The 24,252-nt window shown below is 36.8% G+C and overlaps 1 protein-coding gene across 4 annotated transcripts in view; it reads right to left on the bottom strand.

Moving 5' to 3' along the window:
* LOC148836509 (neuronal membrane glycoprotein M6-b) overlaps window positions 1–24,252 on the bottom strand; it is a 62,697-nt gene that overhangs the window by 16,340 nt on the left and 22,105 nt on the right. The window contains exon 1 of one of the 4 annotated variants that reach the window (XM_088912914.1): window positions 8,541–9,335. The exons of 2 other annotated variants lie outside the window; for them this stretch is intronic. In XM_088912914.1, coding sequence (XP_088769040.1) covers window positions 8,541–8,601 — 61 coding nt within the window. In that variant the 5' untranslated portion in view covers window positions 8,602–9,335. Of the gene's footprint in view, window positions 1–8,540; window positions 9,336–24,252 lie in introns of those variants that run through there. One more of the 4 variants, XM_088912912.1, reaches the window with a different exon arrangement.

The following is a 24,252-nucleotide window of genomic DNA, read 5'->3' as shown; positions in this document are numbered from 1 at the left end:
GATTTAGATTTAAAATGTGTTTTTGGAAAAGTGGCCTCTGGGGAGACTAAGGCAATGTCTTCAACCCAACATTGACACCAGGCAGCTTTGAGATGAACAAAACCTCAAATCAAACCCCTGAATAAACAAAATGTGAAAGGTACTGCTTGTTCATGTTGCTTGAGAACATCACAACACTCCAGTAACTGTTGGTTTCATAAAGAACGGGCAGATTGTACAAACAGCAGAGTGTTCAGAACCTGCCAACAGAGCAGCTGCTGATGCCACATAAATGGGAAATGAGGCTCTTTCCATGGGCCATGTCATGTGGGTTCAGATGAGGAGAGCTACACGTGCTTCGATCAATTTATTTTGAAAAAAGGAATTGCAAGTTACGGACTACATTGCAGACTGAAGGAGATTGAAACAGAGCTGTACATTGGTCTGCTTGATCAGCCTTGTCCTACAAAGTCTATGCCTGACAGTGATATATGACCAAAATCATAAATCGGATAATAGATCTTTCTAGATGGCAAAGCAGCCTTTTGACTTTGTAACTCATTACTGATGTCCAGCCTTCTCTCAATGTAAATGGCTGAAGGTTCACATAGAGTGGTATTTACCCATTAATCTAGCTTGTCACTGTATACTACAGATATAATATCTACATTCAAGGATAAGTAAAAGCAGCCATTAATTTCTCAATTGAAATGCAATTACTGTATGTACAGACAGACAGGAAAGCCCTGAGACCAGTGTGCGATGTTTCTATTCAATGGCTGGAGGTTAATGTTGGCCAATTCTCTAGGACCCTCAAACATGCAAGTGTACAACTGGACACTTTTCCGACCAGCTTAATGGAAAAGATGGCTACATAGAAGAGTGACATCTGGGTACGTATCTGAAAAATTGTGGGAACAAATGTGTGGGAAATAGGTTGTAAAGGCTGTTTGATCAAATCTAAAAAGTGCCGACGGTGGTTATATCTGTGTGTCACATCCCACCTCAGGACTGCTGCACTGTGGATGTCATTACAAAAGTTAGCATACAGCTCTAAACCAGGACTCTATTTATTGCATGAAATCGCAAATGTGATAATGGCTAATTGTAAACCCTGTGGTCTTGTAAAGTCAGATAATTAATGCGAGTCATCCTCTGTTTTCAGTAAACTACATTTCCCCATGAGAAAAGAGCCTGGTAATTACCACTGATGAAAACTGCCATTTTGCAGATTTTAGGATTTCTTCAAGAAGTGCCTACTCTTTAGACAGAACAAGATGTTTCCTAATCACATCACACAAGATGGAAACCATTGGCATGCCTTGAATAAATTGCTCCAAATGAAAATCAAATTAGCTGCCTTTTGTCTGAAGACTTTCACATGCTTTCAAAGCCTTAAAGATCTACACACAAATCCACATTTATGTTTGACAAGTTCTGCTTCCACGAGACACATTTTGCCTCTCTCCTCCAGTAAGAAAAAGAAAGAGCTCAGAAAGAAAACAGTATAACCAGAGGCCAGCTGTTAGAATATGACGCAAGCCCAAACTTTCGCAGTTATGAAAGACATGCTATAATAACTAAAAATACAACCTACAGAAGCACACAAGTGAGGGGTGAAAGTGAGGAATGCAGTCAATAGAGCTACGACACAAAGAGCCAGTGTACTGCTGCAGCTCCCTCTTCCAGCTGGGGGTTAGGGGCAGTGAGGACTATTCAGCTCTGGTCTGTGTGCACAGTGGAAGACCAGGCCGAAACTCTTCCGGCCTCTTGTTATGCCCTCTTCTCAGGACAGCCCAACCACAGAGTGCCATCCTGTCTCACTGCCTGTGGGCTTCTGCTATACGGCGCTCAGGCAACAGGCAGGAATGAGTAGCACAAAAGCAGACTTGACACTTCATTAGCTGGGTTTTATGTAAAATCCCTGCACTCCTTTAGTCTTTACTGTTCTTCTTCCCCAAGCCTGGCTCAGAAAGACACAGCTCTGAAGGTGTTAAAGGAGTGCCACAGTACAGGAAGATCATAATCAACTGTAATGCTAACAAGCAGCACACAGGCCTGACACGATGTCAAAATGTTTCAGCTATCTGTTTAACTTTTCCCCACAAGGGATTGTGCTTGTGGAGACTCAGAAACCTACTGATGCAGAACAGGGCTATCAGAATCAAGTGTGTATTGAAAAACTAAAAGCTCTGTCAACAAAAACACAGATGCATCACCAATATATCTGCAAACTGTTTTTGGTTAAGCGCATCGAAGAATTGTTTCTTCCTTTTCCAGGACATTATGTTAATGGTTGTTGAATGAATGGCATTATATTATTACCTTTCAGAACTGGTAAATAGAGGCAATATAAAACTTTTATTTCCTGTGCCTTTCCTGCCTAGATGTTAGCAGTACCTAAAATAAGAGAAGATACAGAAGCGTGGGTGTTGTTCATTGGTTGAATGCCAGTAAGACTTGCTGAATTTCTTTTTTTCACATTACTGTGGCACAGAAAGGTTCTCAATTTTGAAATTTGGCTGGTTTTGTTTGGTAACAAAACTTATTTTTTTTTAACTTTTATTTCCAAAACTTCTGAAATGTTTTTATTGCACTGCACTTCAAAGCCTGAACACATCCAATGTATTATATAATCACCATGCTCTGTCTGCACTGAACGTAATGTAAAGTGTTCAAAGCTGAGCTAGAGTAATTGCATCAGAAGTGCAAAACTGCCTTCTTTAACTTCTCCAGACCATAATGTATAAACACCAGATGCTCTTCACTGCCAGTGTGAAAGGGCTATTAAGTGCTTCACTCTGGATTGCTCTCTCAGAAATGTGTCATGCCAAAAGCACCATTTCTGTTTGCCTTTACTGAACAAAAAAAGACAATGGTTGTTATAAACAGGATCAAAAGCTTTTATGTTAACACAGATCTTTGACAAACTAAAGCTTACAAGAATACCAGTGAAACAAAAAAACAAAGCTCAGTACTACAGGAGAAGATGATGTTGTTCTGGATATTAAACTAATAAGTCTTCTAAGAGTTAGAAGCTAGCTCTTGCTACTGTATGCTTTGTTTTCTTCTGACTCTTAAAAGATTATCCATGCTTACTCAATACGATTAAGAATGCTCCATTTCAGAATACACCAATGTACAATCAACATGAATTTGATCATTTAACTGTTTAGCTGTCAGCACATCCTGATCTTTCTGTCACACTAACAACTATGATATAATCTGCATGATTAAGTGTTATTAAAATGAAAGGATTGGAAGCAAGAAGTAATGTAAAAGTAATATTTCCTTATGAATGATTTAAGGCTGACTAAATGGATGAGATGATGTTAGATCACTGCGTTCTTTTCATATCATTTCTCTTTTTGACACATTTTGTTTCCATTAAATATGCAATTTGTCTTTATCTTAGCAATAAATTATTATTTTGTTACATTATTAATTTATTAGGATACAAATTTAACAATTGGCTTTTCAATTGGACTGGCTTTCACCCACTTTATATGCTTCTTTATTGAGAATGTTACATTTCCCGAAACTGAAGAAATGGAATGGTTTCTCTCAAATTCACAGAACAAGCACAACAAGCACCACATTAAAACACAATTTTAAGCACATCTAACTGCCTTAGATTAAAACACACTCCAAATATTTTTGCAAGAGCTGGAACTCCGTGTAGCTTTGTTAGAAATAAAAGAATATGCAAAATTTGAAAAAAAATATCTGTGGATTTATTTTGCAGAAACTGCACTGGCAAAAACTAAGTAAGACTATTATTTGTTGCTCGTTTCTCCCTTTGTGCGAGAAGTCTCAAGAACTGGGTCTCCTTGGCTGTTTTCACAGGGTGTGATCAATGATAGGCCACAAGTGCTCATTGGGGCTCAGTTTAGGGGCTTGCGTGCTATCGCAAGAGTTAGGGTATGAGAAACCAGGACAGTTTCAGTCCATAATGTGAGAAGCAAGATGCAACAAGCTTCCTCCCACCTTGCATATGGATTCACACATGCCTAATCCCCTCTGACCTCTTTCAGAATTTCACCCTGTATTCAATAAAGCCGTATCGGCCTGGCTCAGAGCTGCTGCTTGTTAATTTTTTCAGGATGTCTACTGACCTATTTATATGGTTCTGACCAACGTGTTATCTCTTCGCTATTGAACCAAATTGCTAATATCCTGCCATCAAATTACTGTCATTCCCAATACATTCACTGCACCTGTAAGAAACACTGAAGACCGACAGCAAAGCATGAATATTACAATCCCAGGGAGTAAGCTTCCTAGGAATCCTAGTTAAGATAAGATCACTTTATTGGACATATACAATTTCAAGTATTAGGAATTTCCATGAGACACACAGACACAAAAACAGGGAGGGAAGCTTGGGGTAGGAGCACAGGGTCAGCCATTTATACAGCACCCCTGGAGCAGTTGGGGTTAAGGGCCTTGCTCAGGGGCCCAATGGAGTGGGATTCCTCTGCCGGCCGCAGGATACGAACCGACAACCTTCCAGCCACAAGCGCAGATCCTTAGCCACAGAGCCACCGCACCGCCCCACATGAAGAACAGAGTGTCATCCAGCATGGGACTATTTTAGGTTTTCTCCATTTTAAGAACTCCTACGCCTGAGAGCTGTATTGATCCAAGAACTAAGCTAACTCCTACGGCAGCACACAACGCGAGATGCAAACAATTGGTTATGCAATCATAGCCTACTGCATCTACAATAGGTTACAGCTGAAAAAGAATGTTCAAGGAATAAAACTGTTGCCGATATTGTGAGCGGTTTCTTTTTTCTGTTTTTTTTTTGTGCCACAGAAAGATCCCGTGTGAAAATGTGAAGGGCTAGGGATGGCAAGGAGATACTGACACTAGGGCTGCCTGTGTTGCTATGAAAGCACACAGCAATAACAAGAGTCAGAGAATTTTGTGCTAAGGCATGCCCAATACACAATACATTTTAAACAACTTAGGTGCAAATACAGTAAAGGGGAGTTTTAGCACAATGTGAGCAGATCGATTTAGCGAAAAACAGAGGCACTGCCACTTCTAACCTCCAGGACGTACCTGTAGTAAGAATCTTTTTCAATATGTATCAATATATGTCTGGAGCCCAGGTCACCGATTGAAGTACTGTTTAAAGGATGGTAAGAAATAACTGGGGGCAAACCCTCCAACATAAGCTCTTTGTTTAAAAAAGGACAACAAGGGAAGAGGAAGAAGTAAGACGTATTAAATCGTCTGGAAAATCTTATCCTTTATTTCAAACAGTAAACAATAATGATAACAATAATGAAAACAAACCTTTTAGAAATATGAAAGCATCAGAGATCAGAGCAGACCTAAGCTTTCACAGATGTTGAAATATAATTCAGAATTTTTTTCATCTCAGACCTTCATATTTTATGATGACATACCTCAGAGACCCAGTTGATGTTTTTTACCATGTTTAAGTTCCGTTTTCTTCAGGATGTCTCCCATTTCAATTAGAAATAGAGCTAGGTGGAATATACAATGGGCTGAAACATCCTTATTCAAATCAGGTTTTGGAATGTTGTGCAGATGTCAGTGATGCATTCAGAGTTTTATTTTAAAAATATATCTAGCAAAAGCATGTTTTTGCATTTGAGCAACCACAAACAAAATCAAACTGCAAGTAAGCAGCAGTACATATGAGTGGTGTATCTCAATGTGTCTTTTCTTTTAGTCTTTAATTTACTGTAGGTCTGCAGAGATTGCACCACGCAATTGATGAAGTGCCGTTTCACTTTGGCATCTTTAAAAAACATATTTAAATCACACGAGAGCAAAGCATATAATGCAACAACTTTTGTGAGCATGATGGGCCTTTTTCTTCTATGTGTTTAAAGCAGCAATTATCAATTATCAGAATCCATGCATATAAAATCTATAGCCTAACAAATTAAGACCTGCAATATATAATATTTTAGTCATCTTTATAAACTCTCCAAAGATAGTATACTAAAGCTCAGGAAGTGTAGCTTCTCCATATTAAAAAAAATGTAGTTGATATTCAACATCTTTCAGACTTCTGAGGCAAAGGCACATTTTAATAGCCATAGGAATTCAGTGTTATCATAAAAAAAACAGACAAATCCACCAAATGTCACCTTGATGCTGAAGATAACATATGCCTTTCAAGACTGAGACTCCCTTGTGATTGGACTATGTAGAGTTCTGATTGTGTCAGACAAGACAGACGTGGCAAGTGCTAAGCCAGATGGAACCTCATGAAAAAATGGAAGAATCACTATAAGAGGCCCATATTACTCAAACTAGTAGTAGAAGTAAGTCGAACTACAAAGTTTACAGCCTCCATTATCACTAATTTTGACACTTCTGGGATACACGGTGACTTCCTTTTTGTCCTTTAACTTTCCTCATGCAGAAAAATATGATGCCGTGCACAATCCTTCCAGCTGACTGCCTGCGCCTCTGTTACAAACACTTAGCCCTCATTTAAAGCCTGTAGGCAAAAGCTGTCAGCTGTTGTACCCTGAAAAAATATTGCCACTGAACATGTTTATCATTTCCCAAAACACCTGTAAAATATTTACCATGAATCTTACATAATCTTGGTGCTGCTCCTAAAACTGCGTGAACACACTGCAATCTCTAAAATATTGTTTTTAGCGACAAACAGTTGTGCTTTTTCCTGTCAAACAAGTGACAGCTTCCCAGATAGGGGCCTCCATTTTTAAGAGCAGTCAGTCCTTGTGATCCTACCTAGGAAGCTTCTTTTCATATTTAATGGAAACCATCGGAGAGAAGATACTGCCTCTTCATGCACCCTGCAATTATACTTATACCAATTAAAACGGTCAGGGAGCTACAGTATGCACATATGGTTTTTATTTTTTTAAACTGATGGCAGACTGCCAAACCCTTATGTGTTATGTAACTTCAGTATATTCTAAGTATTTTGGTTTACTAATGAGCTGTAAGCAAAAAGACAAGGTTAATAATCCGAAAATGAGAAGACTCATCCATTTGGATGAATTATCATTACATGGTTCACAACATCTAATAAATCTCTCAGGATCAGCTGTAGTACCTAAACAAAACCAATCTATCCAAGCATCTGCGTTTGGCCGTTTGTCTCCAGGTGTGAAGACTATGATGAAAAGTCTGAATGTTGTCAGAAATGACCACTGTGACCACCTGAAGAGCAGCTGCTATTATCTCACAGCAGGTTGAAGTTAAAACATTAAAAATAGTGTACATAGTTTCCAGGAAATATCCAATGCTCCTGACGAATACGCATGCTACAGACATCGTTCTACTGTATTCAAACATAACCAAAATCAAATTGACATAATCCTGATTTGCTTATGTGTTTTTTGTTTAGAGAACAGAAAAACACACAAAAAAGTAAAATTAGAAACAGAGCAGCGTGTTCTAAGTAGACTCCGGGTAAAGAAAAAGTTACAAAATGATACTGAATAAAATTTGTATTATACATTAAATCTGTTAATTTTAACCTGAATAGAAAATGAATTAAACAATTAGTTTACAAGATGAGTAAAAACTCTTCAATTTTGCTGGCTTATTAAGTTGGAAGCATATTATCAAGGTTTCCAAAAGTCTATTTTTTCATGAAAATTAAACTTTAAGTGAAGACTAGCTTGTAATAAGAAATAAAAATACATTTTATTTTTAAAAAAAGATACAAATCAATTATCATAGTATTTTCCTCCACAATTTATTTCCTGAATTCCACATAGAAATAGGAAAATTGACAACTAAATCACTGTCAAGAGACTTAATTCACAAGGCGCAATTACCTCCTCATAAAAATCTGCATCAGGCAACAAAATACCGATAAGTCTGTCATAGACCAAAAATTAATCATCTCTATGAATTGGGGACTTCCTTTTTCCTCTCTAAGGCTTTATTATCAGAAAGCCACTGACAAACATACTGATTAATATCTTGACTCCTAACCTCTACTTCCTAATGCATTTATCATAAAAACCTCTAACTGACGATCTGGCGTAATTATCTTGTACAACAATGACCCCAGCAGCAACGGCTACATAAAATGAATCACCTTATATACACTGATGCACAACAAGAATACCGATCCATAAGGTTCCCAACAGAACTAGATACCATAAAGTCAAGTATAAATTCTTAAATTATACTTAGCATGAAGAACAAAGCATTGAGGTTTCTTCCAACCATAAAACAGGAAAAGCCCCCAGATGAGTTCCATTTGTTTGAAGTACAGTAACAAAGATTCTACCCAACAGCAATAATTCAGAGCAAACTGCTATTAATTCTGTTTCATAAAAGCAAAATAAGACGTGTATTGCCATATCTGTAAAACAGACTAAAAAAAGGATCTTTTTACAGTTTCCATTTGTCATTTTTTTGTGCATAGCTTGGATGTATAAGAAAATATCTGCGTTATGGAACTGCAGAATCTAGTGCATTTTTCCGTTACGCGAATCAAAACAGCCGCAAGTAGGTTAAACCCCTTTGTAAACAATCCCAGTGAAAAGCATTAAACTGCCCCTTTGTCGGGGGCTCAGTGGTACCTTTTTTCTCTTGGCTTTGCTCAGGATTCTCTTCTGCTGCAGTTTCCATGGCTGGCTTCATCCCATCAACCAAAAATGCTTCCCCTTTTTACAAACACGTTTCTCTCTCCTCTCTCTCTCTCTCTCTCCCACTCTGCCACTCTCTCTTGCACTCTCTCTTTTTTTTACAGTGATTGAGTGGCACGGTCCTTCTCCGTCGTATATTGCAATCCTTTCCAAGACGCAAAAGGTCTTGTCAGATCCGATTTTGCTCAACTTAGTGGTCCATAGCAAATTCTGCCAGCAAGCGTTCAGCCACACGTCACTTAGAATCCTAGTAAGAAAATGGCCTTTCTGTTTCGCAGTTTTGTTTAGGATTCAGTCCGGTTACAGTGGGGAGAGAATTCACTTAACCCCCCCGGTTTTTACTCTCTGGTTAGGACGCTCCCAGTGAATGGCAATCAAGGGTTGCTTTTGGAGAATAGATTGATTACATCACAAGAGGGTATGTATGCAAGGGTGAAAGAAACCCCCTCCTCCAGCTCAGTACAGCAGTGATGAAAGCCCCACTATACCCTGTGTCCTCGCAGAATGCATGTCATCACACAATCACAAGCTTTTCTTTCCCAAGGGACCCCATTTAGAGTGTGCTCTGCATTTTGATTTATACCATATGCCCCTGCTCCTGTTGCATACATTAACAGTCTCTAACCACAGTCTCCACTCCATCTGCTGACTTCTTGGAGAGAAGGGGAAAGAGAGAGAGAGGAAAAAAAAAGAATCCAGCTTCCACCACACTCACAGAGACCAAGAAGGAGGGAGACAGAGAGAGAGAGCAATGAAGTTGTGCCTGAGCAGTTCAGGATTAGGCAAAACCTGTTTAGCATCTTAATGACTTAACCCAGGCCTTACTGTGACATTCTGGTGGGAAAAGCAATTTGTGAGTGAAAGAGAAAAGCAAAGTGATGAAAGAGAAAAACAAAATAAAAACACAACCAAAAAAAAAAACTCAATGAAAGCACAGCTAAGCAAGGACTAGAAGAAGACTTCTCCGACCGGGATAATTCCTAGTGGACAAAGAAAAATAATGGGGAAAGTCTCTTGCAAAATCAGTAGACCAATAAAAATAAAGGGGCAATACAGCTATGAACAGTTATTCTTTGTACAGATAATGAATTTTCAATCTTTTGTGATAAACAAAATCCTAGAATTTTATAATTGTAGCATTAATTTATATTTTACTTTGTTCTGATTTTAACTTTATGAGGTTTTTATAACTAGAGCTATATTTTGCCAAAAGTATGAAAGTCTTATTGCTTACAGTGGATGTGAAAAATTCAGAGTTAACAAAAAAATTGTATGCTCAATAAAACTCTCCAATTCTCTGTACTAGACTGATAACTTGGAAAGACTCTTGCAAGAAATTAAAGGATTTCTACAAGAAGTTACTGAACAATAGTACAAATACCGATTTATCAACAATATGTGACTATACTCCAGATTATTGTGAAATTAGATCAAAATTATCTTTGATTATTCAGAGCCAACAACACTTTATCAATTTTAAAACTTTTTAATGTTTTGTTCTTTGTTTATCACAGGTAGTTTTTCTAATCCCAAAATTAAAGAGGAGGTTTATTTAATCTTAATTTACTTCAGAAATTAAAAAGAAATACCACTGTATATTCAAAATACCACAACAGTGTATAGCATAGTTAAATGCATTAGAAATAAACATTCCATGTAATGCAATTCACAAAGACTTCACACATTCCTCCAGGCCATTCCTTAAGCACTGCTTCTGGTTGAATCCTGTGGTAAATAGCACTGTAATACTCAAGGTATAGCGAGAAACTCCACAGGGCTGTAGTTAATAGGAAATCTTTCTTCTGGGCAAAAATTATGGCTTTATTTAAAAGCTAAATGCCCTCTGCAAACAGAGGCTGCTACAGTATATAAGGTCAAGAGCCTTATGGAGTGTGTAGCACACCCCCTCTACTGAGAATTTACACTACTCCCACCTGGAAGATACCTCTGTGTCCTCAGGTGTAACAGTAATAGATTCAGGAAATCTTTCATCCCCTCTGCAATCTCAGTCTCAAACAATGTAAAAAAAAACTCTCATCTCCTAAAACAGTGGTTTATGGTCTTCTTTGTTGGTAATCTTTATCTGTTTTTGTTGTATTGTTGTATTATACTGTGCCATGAAACAAATTTCCCCCCAGGGGATAATAAAGCTTGAATTAAATTGAAGAAGTATAATATTTCATGAGAACTTCCAATAAGATGCTTAGGAGGGCATTTTCAATGAATAAAATCATGTTAATGTGCATGTTATGGCTAGATTCTGAAATGAAGCAGTGACCACCAGTGTCTACTGTAATATCTAATCAATTCCATAAATCACGGGTTCCTCTTTCAAAATAATGGAAAAAATGTGGTACACTCTTATTTATAACAAACATGAGTAGAAAACCTAAATGTTTTCCTTCATCTATAAATGACAATATCAAGAGAATGTAGCATTCAACTACATTCCATCATATTTATGTATGTGACTACCATACTGAAATTCTCCTACCCTAGACTGTATTCTTTCCATGTACTTGTATGTAAAAGCAGCTGATTTAATAACAACATAAACCATTTTTTCTCCGGTCTCTTAATGCTCTGTGCCCAAGACCACTGCCCAATTTTTCAACCTTTAATGCTTTTTAGGGTACCATAAAGCATTTGTTAAGATTATAAAATGGATTAAAATATTTGTTTTACCAAATAGAAAAAAAGCCGTAACATAAAGTTTTTCTCTTTTAAAGTCTTGCTGTTATAACCAACAGTGCTCTACAACATCGAAGTTTATGGCTCACCATGAAGCAAACTTCAAATGGAAACCACGTCCTAATTATTATGACTAGCTCAGAAAATCGGGAAACAACTCACTAATAAAGCCAGTCTGGTGAAGATAAAACAGACTGAACAATTGCAAACACATGTCAAATTCTGCTGGATAACAACCATTGCTGGTGGCTCAGGGAACCTGATAGCCCCCAGGTGACAAAATGTTGCCATACCAGCAATGTCCCAGCCATAAACCACCTCACGGAAAAACTGAAAATAAGGAGGATCCGCAAAAAAGTGACATCTCTGCCTTTTTTGTGCACATAGCCCTTCCCACATTCCTCCAAGCATCTCTCCTGCTGAAAGGCCTGTAGTCCAGGCAGCAGCCAGTAGCCACTTTCATATTTTTGCCCAGTTTTTCAAGACACTGACACAGTGAAAGAATTGTACCGAAGAGTTACAGTAATGGGATCAACTAGAAAATTGATAGTGTCTGGAACGCTGACAGCACGGTTCCTCTTGCTCTGTTGCCTGTGGAGATTATGGCCCATCAGACATTAAGGGTAATTAATGTCCCCAGTCTGCACAAGGCACAGGGACGATTATGCTTGCTTGAGCAAGGCTGTAACTTTTCGTAATGCACAGGGCACATTTTAGATATACTAATTCGCTTTACATTGTGCTTCGAAATAATTAAATGAATTTCTTTAAGATGTTAATATATATAAAAACAGAATTTAAATGAGAGTGACACAGTGGTGCAACAGTTAGCATTGCAGCCTCGCAGTGCTGAAGCCCTGGATGGCTATCGGTGTGATGTTTTTATGTTTTCCCCATGTTCACATGGGTGTCCTCCAGGTGCTTCGGTTTCTTCCCACAGAAAAAAACAAACAAACTGGTATTTTAACTGGCTTCTGGGAAAATGGCTCTGGTGTGAGTGTGTGCGTGTCTGTGTGTTCTCTGTTAAGGGTGTACCAAGCCCTGCACCCACTCCTTGCTGAGATAGGCTCCAGTTCTCCCACAACCCTGAATTGAATAAGAACAGATAAGAAAATGGATGGATGGTAATTCTTAGAAACAAGAGGATGCCGTTTGGCCAATCTAGCTTTAATAATCACTAGCAGCTTACTAATCCAAGAATCTTGTTCAATGGCTTCTTGAAGGAAGCCAGGGTATCAGCTTCAAAAGCAAGGCTGGGCAACTTGTTCCACAGTCCCATTATCCTGTGTGTAAAGAGGTGTCTCCTGTTTGATTGTTCCCTACATGTGTGAAGGCCTACAGAAAGAGAGTATCATTTATAAAGCCAAGAAATCTACTGTAAAACACAGCTCAAGATACTTTCCACCAAGGTCCTTGTTCTCCCAAGCCAGAGTGAACACATTTATTGAAACAGCCATGTATTTCAATAAATTTAAGAGAAAGAGTCAGGAATTCTGCATTTAAGAAAACCAGTATGTTTTCCATACTTACTCCAAACTGATTTCTACTCACAAAATTTGTTCTGGAACTTGACTGCAAAGATCATTCATGGGCAGTGCATATATTTCAATAATGCAACACACATTGTAACATTCAGAAAGATGGTGCAAAGTACTGGGATGACTTGAAAGAAAAGCTCTGCAGAATTATCACATCAATACATTTAAATAATTTGTTAACATGGAAATGCATGCTTTGTATAGTTGTTAACTTACCAACTATAACAACATTTAACTAAGCTAAGTATGCCTGCATGAACATGTTTGTTTGGCACCCTCAAGCAGTTCTGAAAAAAAAAAAAATATTGATGGACAAACTGCTAGTATGTAATGGTGTTAACTGACTGCGATTCAAAATCAAAACTTTCAGCCTTCAATATTGCATGGGTGCAGTCTGTAAAGTATTGCACAAGTGTGCTACTAAGTTGAGTCATAACATTTTCAGCTCTGGTTGTGTTTCTTCTTCATATCTATTTCAGCAGAGACAGGTGCCTTTGCTCATGATGCGGAAACGTCTGAGCAGACTGAATGTGTTTCACTTAAATTTACAGAGAAGCAATTCTCTTAAGACAAACCTGTCGCCCACATAACTCCAGAAAAACCTTTCTGACCAGGACACTCACATAAAAGATTTCAAATATGTCACAACTGGTCTGTAACCTTTCTGTCACGTAAAATAAAGAAGAGATACTGCCTTTGGAAGCTGCAATCGTTTCTAAAACTTTGTCCAATTTATGTAGAAGAGCAGGGAGATGGAAGTCCATTAGCAGGCCGTAACGTGGGAATTCTAATTACTTTCCTTATTGTTGGAATCAATTGTGCTGCAATACCAAGCAGAGCCCATGAGAACCCACTCAGCCTGCAGGCCCTGGGTCTTCACGGGTGAATAACTGCTTAGCATCTATTCAGCCCTGCTTTCAATACGTAACAACAAACAGCTCTGCTCACACAATACTAACCTCTGCATCCTACACTGCTCCATCATCATTCATATCTGAGCGATGACATGAGAAAAAAAAGCGTTCTTATGGGAAACACAGAGAAAATTAACATATAGCTCCAGCACAATAAGAGGTTGGCTTTGTGGGAATTACTGAGCAAATGGCCTCAGTGAAAGTTTGATTCAGCAGAGCTCAGAACAAACCTCCTTATGATTTTAGAAGCACTAATGTTTTAGCACCTTTTGACTGCAAACAAGATTATGATGTTGAAAAAAACATGAATTATGAGAGTGGTGTCACAAAATTCACTCAAAAGTAGTAAAGGCTTTTTTTTTGCCAGCACATAATGTTCCCATATATTTTAATACTAATTTCTATTGCTTTTAGAAGTAGAACATCTCTAAATAAATAAGAAAAAACAAAACAAAAATAATAAACAAATAACAGACTTCTTTGTCCATGGGAGTGCTGAGTCTTCAGTGAATATCCTGTCCAACATGACCCAAACTTTCATCGTCATTTCAGTTAGTATTTTTTTTTCTAATGAATTTTATTAAGTCCATAAAGACTCTAAAACAGTCAAACAGGAAATGAAACAGAAAAAAAAAGAAGCAAAATCTCAAGAAAATGTAAAACATGAGCTACCAGCGCATGCAGATACAGGTGAACACAGAGAATAGAGGGGAGCCAGGCTTTCCAGAGGAGTCAATCTCAGTGCTTTTTCGTATTACAAAATGACAGCTTTGACATCGCTAAGATGAGTGCAAACTCACAATGGTCTCTCCACTCAGATGTGCCGTAGTCATATCAGATTGTTTATTTCTAGAGGTTGAAAAAGTTGAAGCTCTTAAGCAAATGGAGAACACAGACTCTTCAAACCATTGAAGAAAAAGTGAAAAACAAGTGAAAGTGGGAATCTCTGTTATAGGACACCTACATAAATCAAAGGATTCAGAAATATGAGAAATATCATGTAGCTGGCTTGTGTTCCTTACGTTTTGGCCAGTACCAACTCCTCCACCCCCATCACAGTCCCCACCACAGGGACAAACCAAATTCCAAATATACAAAATCATGACTTGGCTTCCAGGTTGTTGTGTACAGCGTTGCACAGCTTTCTGTTTTGATGTCAAACCCAAGCATCACCATACGGAGACATAAGGAAAAAAATCTTCACAAAAAACATACCATAAAAAAGATATTGGAAATTTTCATTTAGTGGTAACTACATGTATCTCTGTTCCAAAGGAAAAACTATTAAATCCCAGCCATGAGTTTCTTTAACTGTGCTATTCCTAAAATTGTAATCAAATGAATATGTGTATTCTAGATCTTGTTACATAGACAAGGATTCTTCACTCACCACTGGCTGTATAACCCCTTCCTCACACACATACTAATAAAGCCCAAAGCACTCATAATTTACCTTTAGCAGTTCAATATTGAGGAAAAAATCCTTATAATTCATGCAAAGTAACCACAACATTCTATAGATTTAGCCATCAGGAAGTTGCAAAGAGATCTGTATTTAATGCTAACAAAATGAATTAAAGTTCCAGTACGTTTATGCATGGAATACCTACCTGTACTAATAATAAACTAATGAACAGGTAAACACAAACACAAAGTCATGTTACAAAAAAAACAATCCATAATTAAAACATTCATTCAGAAACTTTGACTTGTATCTGGAAAAGTCTTTCAGTGAAACACGAAGAGCCAGGAAATAAAATAAAGAAAAATGTGCAGATTCGGTTTAAAATATGGTACTAAAAATGATGGGACAACAGGTAAAGTACATTGTATACAATTGGAACAATATTTTTTGTTCACTTCTCAAGAACAGTTCATTAAAAAAAAAAACATCCACTGAGTTTTACTCATTTCATCGTATGTTTCTCTGAATGCCAAGCCATGCTCAAGCCCGGAAGAGGAAAGATTGGTGTGTGTCTTGTTGACTAGTTTCACCTTTCAGCTGGTTTCTTTTTATATGTGGAAAGCTCATGAACTAATTATGCCAAAACAGTCTATAAGGACTGAGCACTAAACAAACTGGGACCCCGCCCACATTAGACCTCAGTCTTTTGCATATTAAATTCCAGCACCTATTAATACAGCCTTGTGGGCTGCAGCACCTTTGAATAGAAGAGTATAGAGAATGCGTCCATATTCCATACCATTACTCACTCCTTACCAACATATGCAAAAGAGTTATGTAAAATCAATTTGTTTCAACTGCATCTATATACAGCTGTATGCAAAAGTTTGGGCACCCATGGTCAAATTGCATATTTCGCAGAAGAAGTGTACAAACTTAAAGAAGACATACAGTATTGCTGCAGGTTTTAATGTACAATTACTATTTTTTTTGCTGAATTTAATTCAGTGGGCTTCATCTGGATACAGTGTGTTTGAGACAGACCCATTTGCATTCTTGTGTTTGTTTGGAGCTCATACGGGAATTCCCTAAACTTTAATTAATTTTAAAAAATAGTACAAAAGCAGTTTATCAACAGCTGGACTTTAAATGGCAAGAAGATGGCTTTAAGAATTTAGTGTTGTGGCACAGAGACTTACAAGACAGGAGGGATTGTCTACTGCTGTAAGACTTACTTTTGAGCATACTTTCTTGGCTGTATTTTTACCAGTTGTGCTTTTGCCTTCATTAAAATTCCTGAAGACAATTTCTTTAAAGGGACTGTGCCATATTTGAGGGGAGAAGACATTTAAGCGCATCTTAAAGAGTCAAGAAAGGACTACAGCTCCCAGACTCTTCAGCAGTCAGTTGACGCTGCATTAAACATCAAAGGTCAGTAGAGAACTACATTCAAATTCAAATCCAAAAAGATTAATTGCCATGACAGACGAATTACAGATTCTAAATCAATAACAATTAATGGGACAATTATAAAGCAGGAAGGGATTTGTAACCCTTTGTCTTGGTGGGGATACAGGAACTATGTGCCAGGGCCACTAAAAATTAGCATCAAATAGTCTAGTGGTTGTGGCCAAACCATAAAACTGTCAAAGGACTGATGTAGTATTTGTTAAATCCTTTGCACATTTCCCACTTGCAAGCAATGGGTGCAAGGCAAGATACAACCTAGACAGGATGTCAAACCATCGCAGGGCACACACAGACACAAACATACAAACATCATACAAATACAAACCTCAGTTTTGGATTGAGGAGGTAACTGGAACATCTGGAGGAAACCCACACAAACACAAGGTGAACATACGAACTCCACAGAGATAGCACCCAAGAACTGAAGTTTCTATTTTTTTCTTTTAAAATGCTGTGGAAATTCATGATGGTGCTCAGAACAAACAGACATCTATAAACTTGAATCCGGTAACTACAACTATAACCATAACTGTAACTGCAACACAAACACATCACACAAAAAAGGTTTTCCTTTTTGGTAGATTTTGAATATGAATTTACAGTGCAGAGTAATTAAAGAAATAGGCTGTACAAACTGGTAACTTTGGCTATGATATCTTCCAGGAGATATATTACCTTATCTTCCCTAATTGTGAGAACAGAAAGCTCAATATCATTTTGCAAATCACAGATTATACAGACTATCACATGGTAACTACAGTATGTCACACATCATAGTGCATGCATATTCAAAACAGAACACAACACAGGACAAACATACTATACATATACAATGAATTGTATTTAATTGTATTTGTAATTCAAGACTCAAACTCTCCAAGGCCATTTAACAGTTAACACTAAGAGCTAGCATTATGTAAAAGATATAATTAGATCCCACATGATTTTCAGCTAATTGCATGCTGAATCTTTTGCATAAAAACATCCATGTATAGCCCTCTTGCTGAGTGAGTTTGCATATAAGCTCATAACAACACAGGGATAAAACAAATTCCAAATAGACAAAAATAAAAAGGGTGTACCCAACATGAACATAATGTGTACTGTAGGTATATATTTATTCTGTGAATCCTTTTCATAAGCCAATTACAAGGTTCAGCATTAAGGATACCTTTACCTTACTTGCAAGGCTGAATCTTGCATTGTAGATAAATTCAAATGCCATAATAATTATTTCTAGAATTACTGACTGTGACTGTAAATAAAAAAAGAGTAGTTATTACAAGCATTACAAAGGTTATTCTCCTCACTCATTTCATCATCCTTCCATGCTAACTTTTGATCACATGAGATCAGCTGTCTGGTCTGCTGATCTGTTTCAGTGCAATGCTAGTATCTCACAATGGCCTACTGTACTGAGTGACATAAGTGACATACACATGTACAGTATACTGTACCAAAAAGCCTATTGCTTTATTGCTTTATGCAATGCCTTTTTCAATCTGGACAAGATATCAAGGTCCTTTCTGAAAAGCTCACTGTAAACTGAGCATTCCTGAAACCTTCAAATGTCTTACAAAAGATGTCTCTCTGTGTCTGTCTCTCTATCAAAACAGTTCATTAAGCTTTTTACAGTGTCCGCAGCAATGGAAAACAGAAGTTATTGTGTTGAAAAAATAAGTCTCAGTGTGACGACCACTTTGTATTAGATATATTCAGTGCAGAGAAAATGTTTGTGAGCCCCCTAGTTTGGTCCATATTCTTTTTTAGACCTACAATGTAATTAGATCTTCATCAAAGTCAGTCTGTGTACTGTAAAGCAACCTGGAGTTGATTTGACTCTTTAATAAATGACAAATCGTCTGAAGTCTGCTCTGTATAAAACTGGCACAGAAAGATTTCCCAAAGGCAATACCCTCTTTAATGCTGCAGACTCTTCTAGCCTGCAAGGTGTGGATAATGACTTTCTGTTGGTCTGCTGAAACCTGGAGCTGACATGAAAGACAGTGAGCAAGTACAAAAAAGCAACCATTTCTATACATCAAACGTCATGATATTTGAAACTCAGAGAATAATGTACTTTGCCTGGTCTATACCGATTGTATTGTGTTTCAGTTACAAGACAAATATACCAACTTAATTCCTGGATAAAAAAAAGTTGCTTCCAGTTCATTATTCTGAAAGGCACAAATAAAGAAAACTGGACAAATTAAAATAATGAGGCCATTAAGATCTTTGTCTTTTCTATAGAAATAGAAGATGGCACATAATACTTCCTTTATGAAACTCAGCATAAAAAAATCTCTATTTTCTTATCCATGTACAATAAATATAGTATGTTAAGCTTCCATCTATAAGAGTCAAATAATATGATACTTATGGTATGAACAAAAAAGATTTTGGTACCAACTTTGTAGATATTAGCTATTTAATTCAAAATCTGGCCAATGTATCCATCGTGTTTATTCTATCAAGTCTCATCAATTCAGACACACAATTCCCAAAAATGGAATAAGAAGAAACTTTTTACTACCATTCTCAGTGGAGTCCAATAGGATATTGTTTCCTTACTTTTGTGTGCAGATTATTCAAATGGTGAAGCTGATTACATCAAAACCATAACCCACCAACTACAGTACACGCAAAATGTGAAAAAGAAAAACACCACTGTATTTGATTAGCTGACAAGTTGTGAGTAGATCAAAGTTCACCTTTACTCTCGGTCTGTACTGCAAGATCACAACAGCATAAAGCTCTGACATTTCTGCACATGGGCGGAGACAAAAACTATTACCATACACAAGAGACAAAGTTTTTTCCCCTTGTCAGAAGAAGTCAGAAGAACAGTATAGTAATTCTAAAGACTTCCCATAAAATATTATTTTCCCCCAGAAGATGATCTTTGTATAACAGCTATTCTTACAGGGCTGATTATAGTAGGGTTATACTTGAATAAAAGAAACTAGAATAATCGTTCTTATAGTGATATTCATACAATCAGCTCTCCTCTGTGTCTCTACTAACATTAAACAGGTTTAGTTGTCTTGTTTGAATACACAGTAGTTGGGCTGATGTAACCTCAACTCATTTTATCCTCACCTCACCTTCATATTGTGAATAATGGGAAGCTCCCTAATTGAAATTCCAATTCCATTATTTGAATTCACCTATTCATAGTAGAAATATTTCATATTTACAAAGTATTTTTGTAAATCTGCTTTATAAAAACGGAAGATTTGGATAGGATATATTTTTTAGTTTCTGCAATATATTCCAATATATTGCTCGGAGTTTCCACTTTCTCTTCCAAAACACTAATAGACGATAAGAGGATTATTGGAGTTCCAAGAAGCAGTCTCTACATTCCAGCTGATGAACGGCAACTACAGTACATTTAAAAGTTCAGAACAAGGTGATAAAATCAGCCACTGGTTATTCCTTTCTGTGTGTGATCTTATCAGCTCCATTTCAGTGCTGAACTCTGTATCACAGTCGACTTAATTCTTATCAACCTGTTAGTTCAGAACACGTTCATACTGCAGCAGCATCACAAGAACAATACAAATACACCTTTTCTTTAACAAGGGATGTACGGTGGTGCCATTAATGCCACTGTCTCTAAAAACTTCTTTTGATTACCTTAGACACTCAAACCAAATTCAAACAGAATGGTATCCTCAGAGTCTACAATAAAGTGCAAAAGTTTACAGCAGTTTCAACAAATTTGTATATTTCTTCCACATTCATTCTAATTATATACAGTATGTCATGCAACTGTAACAACGATAAACTGTTGTTGGTAGAAGCTGTAGGTTATAATGTGTTTAACATCTTGAAGGTTTATCAAATGTTGGACATGCAGGAAACAGACTGGCTTCAACTCACATCCTAAAGAACTGTATTCATTTCTGGACTTCTCCAAAAGAGCTAATTAACAACCAAATAAGCTAGATAACTCTATATTCGAATACAACTGAACCTAGCAGTTGATATAACTGTATATGTGTAAGTAGATGTCCTGAAAGTTAAAGGGAAACAATGACTTTCTTTTTATTGTATTTAAAAAACAGAGAATATACAAATGTGCCAAAGCTTTATACAGGAAAGCAATTTAACAAAAGTAGGCTGGCTGTGTGTATAATGAATTGTTAGGTGTAGATTTTAAATGACAGTAGCTGTTTCTCACAAGAGCCTAATTTTTCTCAAAAGGATTTAGGCACTGAAACAGAGGATCTCTTTTGTTTTTATTTAAGACTTATATTAGGCAAATCTTAATAGTTGAGATATTAAATGAAAATCTACTATTAAAAAAAATTGTTGAATATTTGTAATATTGAATATTACAAAAAGCGTAGAACATATTGTGACTGAAACTGCAAAATGCAAATCACTTTGTGGTTTCTCATGTTTTGCTCAAGTTCATAAATGACTCATCTAGGTCGGCTTTTTAAAAAAACAAAGGCAGGTATTTTAATTTTCATGAAGGCAAAATAGACGTTCATATGGGTGGTGGATTCAAATGTCCTTATACAAACTTCAGAAGCACAGGTAGTTAAGGCAAAGGTTTTTTAAATACATGTAAAACATATGAATAATTTAGGTAATGCATATCCAGGTTAACTTTTGTGTAGGCAAACCTTAGTTCTTTAATTGCAGATGAAAAAATAAAGTTGTGAATTTCTATCTGACTATAAGTTTTCACTGTGCCTGTTATTACCAATAAAACAAAACACTAAAAACACCAAAAAATAGAAGATATATACTGTATGGTAGCACAGCTATCACAAAAGTAATTCCTTTCTATATTGATAAATTGCCTTATTTGTTTCCTATTTCTAATCATTTTTAATTACTGCAGCCTCTGTTACTACAATTGTCTGTCTGGTAGGACAGCAAAAACTTGCACAGTCAGAGATTTTGTTTACCATTACTTCTGAAATATATAATAACTGTGCTCGTCTTTGAACGGCTGACAGTGTTTTCTAGACCACAGCACTGGAGACAGTGAGAAACACCAAGACAGTTGCCCATTTGCACTGAATTTCCTGCCCCACCTTGTTAGAATCGGCCCCAACTGGTAGTTAGGGACCTCAAGATGAAACCACAGGAGTTCAGGCATCTTGCGAGACCATGGATGCCAACACCACAAGTTTCCATTCTGGGAAGAGGTCAAGCTGGGACGTTTGGAACAAGCCCACTAAATTAGCACGCGCCTCTGATGGCTGAGACCCCTTCGCCAACACCTAATAACTTAAGACAGGTTATAAAAGGGCATTTGGAAATGACTAGCTAATTGATCCCAGGATCTCATCCAGCTGTTTCTTGAAAGAAGCCAGGGTATCAGCTTTCAACAACATGGCTGGGCAGCTTGTTGCACACTCCCACCACCCTTTGGGTGAAGTAGGTCCTCCTGCTTTCGGATTTACACGCACTTCTATGCAGTTTCCACTTGTCCTCTGGTTTGTGTTTGACTGTTCAAACGTCTTGTTCAAAGCAAGTACAGGGAGTCCCCACATCCCTTAATCCACTTACACTTTAGTCCTGACTAAAAACCTCTCTTTCCTTTGAGCTTCACTTGAATTTTTTTTGCGGCCTCTCTGTAATCCGGACTGAAAATTAATTTCTGATAGCTGTCCCTTTCGCTATGTGGCAACCCACACAAGTTTAGTAATTAACTGCAGATCTCAGAAATGCACGCTATTGTAGCTCTTCCAAAACTCACATTTTTGGCCACGTTTCATAATTTCAGAATCAAACCCAAAAGATGAACTTTTATGCCTTGTAAATGTTCTAGTTAAGACATGATACTAGCAACTCTAAGTGTGCATATATTTCTATATAAGCAGTGATGCAATCAGAATATAGTGGTCAGAATACAGATTTCAAATATTAACTGTTTCTTCTAACAGCACAAAAACAGAAACAATTTAGAAGTAGGATAGAAATAATAGTAGAAAACCTTTTCAACATTTTTTTAATACAATATTCTCACCGATGTGCTAACTACTTCAGGAAATTAGTAAGATTCCAGCCATATGAAACCTTTAAATATAAGCTATGAATAAAACTGGAAGAATAATCTATTACATTGATTTTTGTATTGTATAAAGCATTAGAGTAAATAGGGAATAACAATGAATTCATTTTCTCTTTAAATTGAAATTACATTTGAAACCATGAAACACTCCACTGTACAACATCAATTGCTATGGTATACTGTACTGTATATACACTATATACCTACTGTATAATTGTATACTGCTATATACACTTGGTATACTTGTAAGTATTACAGTACAAAAATTCATTATACTTTAATGATTTATTAAATGCTTGATCTATTTGTTTCCATCACGCAACAAATGAACCAGTGAGAACTGGTGGAGAAATATTAATCTAATTACTTATTACTAACTCATTGATGTTAAATTATTCCTACTATACAGAAAATGACCTAAAAAAATACATTTGGTCCAGACTATTCCACACCGCTGGCAGACAACATTCAATTATTAATCCATTATTCACTCCCTGGAATTTAATTTTAAAAAAGCCATTTATTTGGATATTGTCACATGTCTAGTGGGGACAGTGACGCAGGTTTCACAAGATTTATTTGCTTTTTGCTTTTCAAGGTGAAAATTCATATTACTGTAATTTGACTTCCTTTCTGTAAAAGCAAAGCATTCCAAACGGAATATGCACTGAAATACAAGGCCCAGATCTAAAGAAAACTTTTTGAGACCCAATTGTTTATTTTTTTCTCCGTCTTATCACTACCAGATCCATTGCAGCAACCAATGAAAGAAAAAAAAACAGGTCAATCAATAACATCTCCCTTAAGACATTATCTTATCCTAATCTCAAATAACCTTCATCTAAAAACAGAGGACTTTATCTGGAACCTGGAAACTTTTTCTGCCCCCTGAGCAGTGCATTTCCGGTTTCACTGACAGAATTCACAAAATGGCTACCCTGATTAAGAATGAATAATTGCAGGATAAGCTTTTACTATATCACTTTTAAATTCTTTCCTACAAAGAATCCATCAAATATAAGAGACAGCATTTTTAGGCCTTACGGAATGTACTCAGTAATGTCTTCTGTAAATAAAACTAGTGGGTACATTTATAATTTGACTGTTTACCCTTGGTAAAGAAAATCTTTTCATTACCTCAGACACATCAAAACTAAAATAATCAAACTCGGGAAAAAAATATTACATGATAACTAGGTCACTTTCAGTGGCAACAGGAGGAATCAATTATAAGATTAATATTAAATTCTAATTAAATACTAGATAACAGTCCCAAAAACTGAAACAAGAAGGCAAAGTCTTTTCAAAAGAACAGTAGGTCACCTTGGACTACAGACTTAAACTAAAAAAAAAACAAGGCAGATACAAGCACTGGCACAGCACTCAAGTCTCCCTAAACGTCTTCAAAAATCTCTTACAGTAAATGTAATTCATTGGGAACATAAGACATTTATTAAAATCGCTGAATCGCCTTTGTCATTTTGAACTGGCAGGATGTAGCAGACCCTGATATTTTAACCCACCTTACTATCTTAATTTGGAGATTAACAAAGTGGGCTTTTTAAGAGATAAAGCAGTACTGTATTCCCAA

This window comes from Atractosteus spatula, chromosome 4 (genome assembly GCF_055471065.1).
Source record: "Atractosteus spatula isolate fAtrSpa1 chromosome 4, fAtrSpa1.hap1, whole genome shotgun sequence".
NCBI classification, from domain to species: Eukaryota; Metazoa; Chordata; class Actinopteri; order Semionotiformes; family Lepisosteidae; genus Atractosteus; species Atractosteus spatula.
Note: the sequence above shows the minus strand (reverse complement) of the source record. Positions and strands in the feature narration are given on the sequence as shown.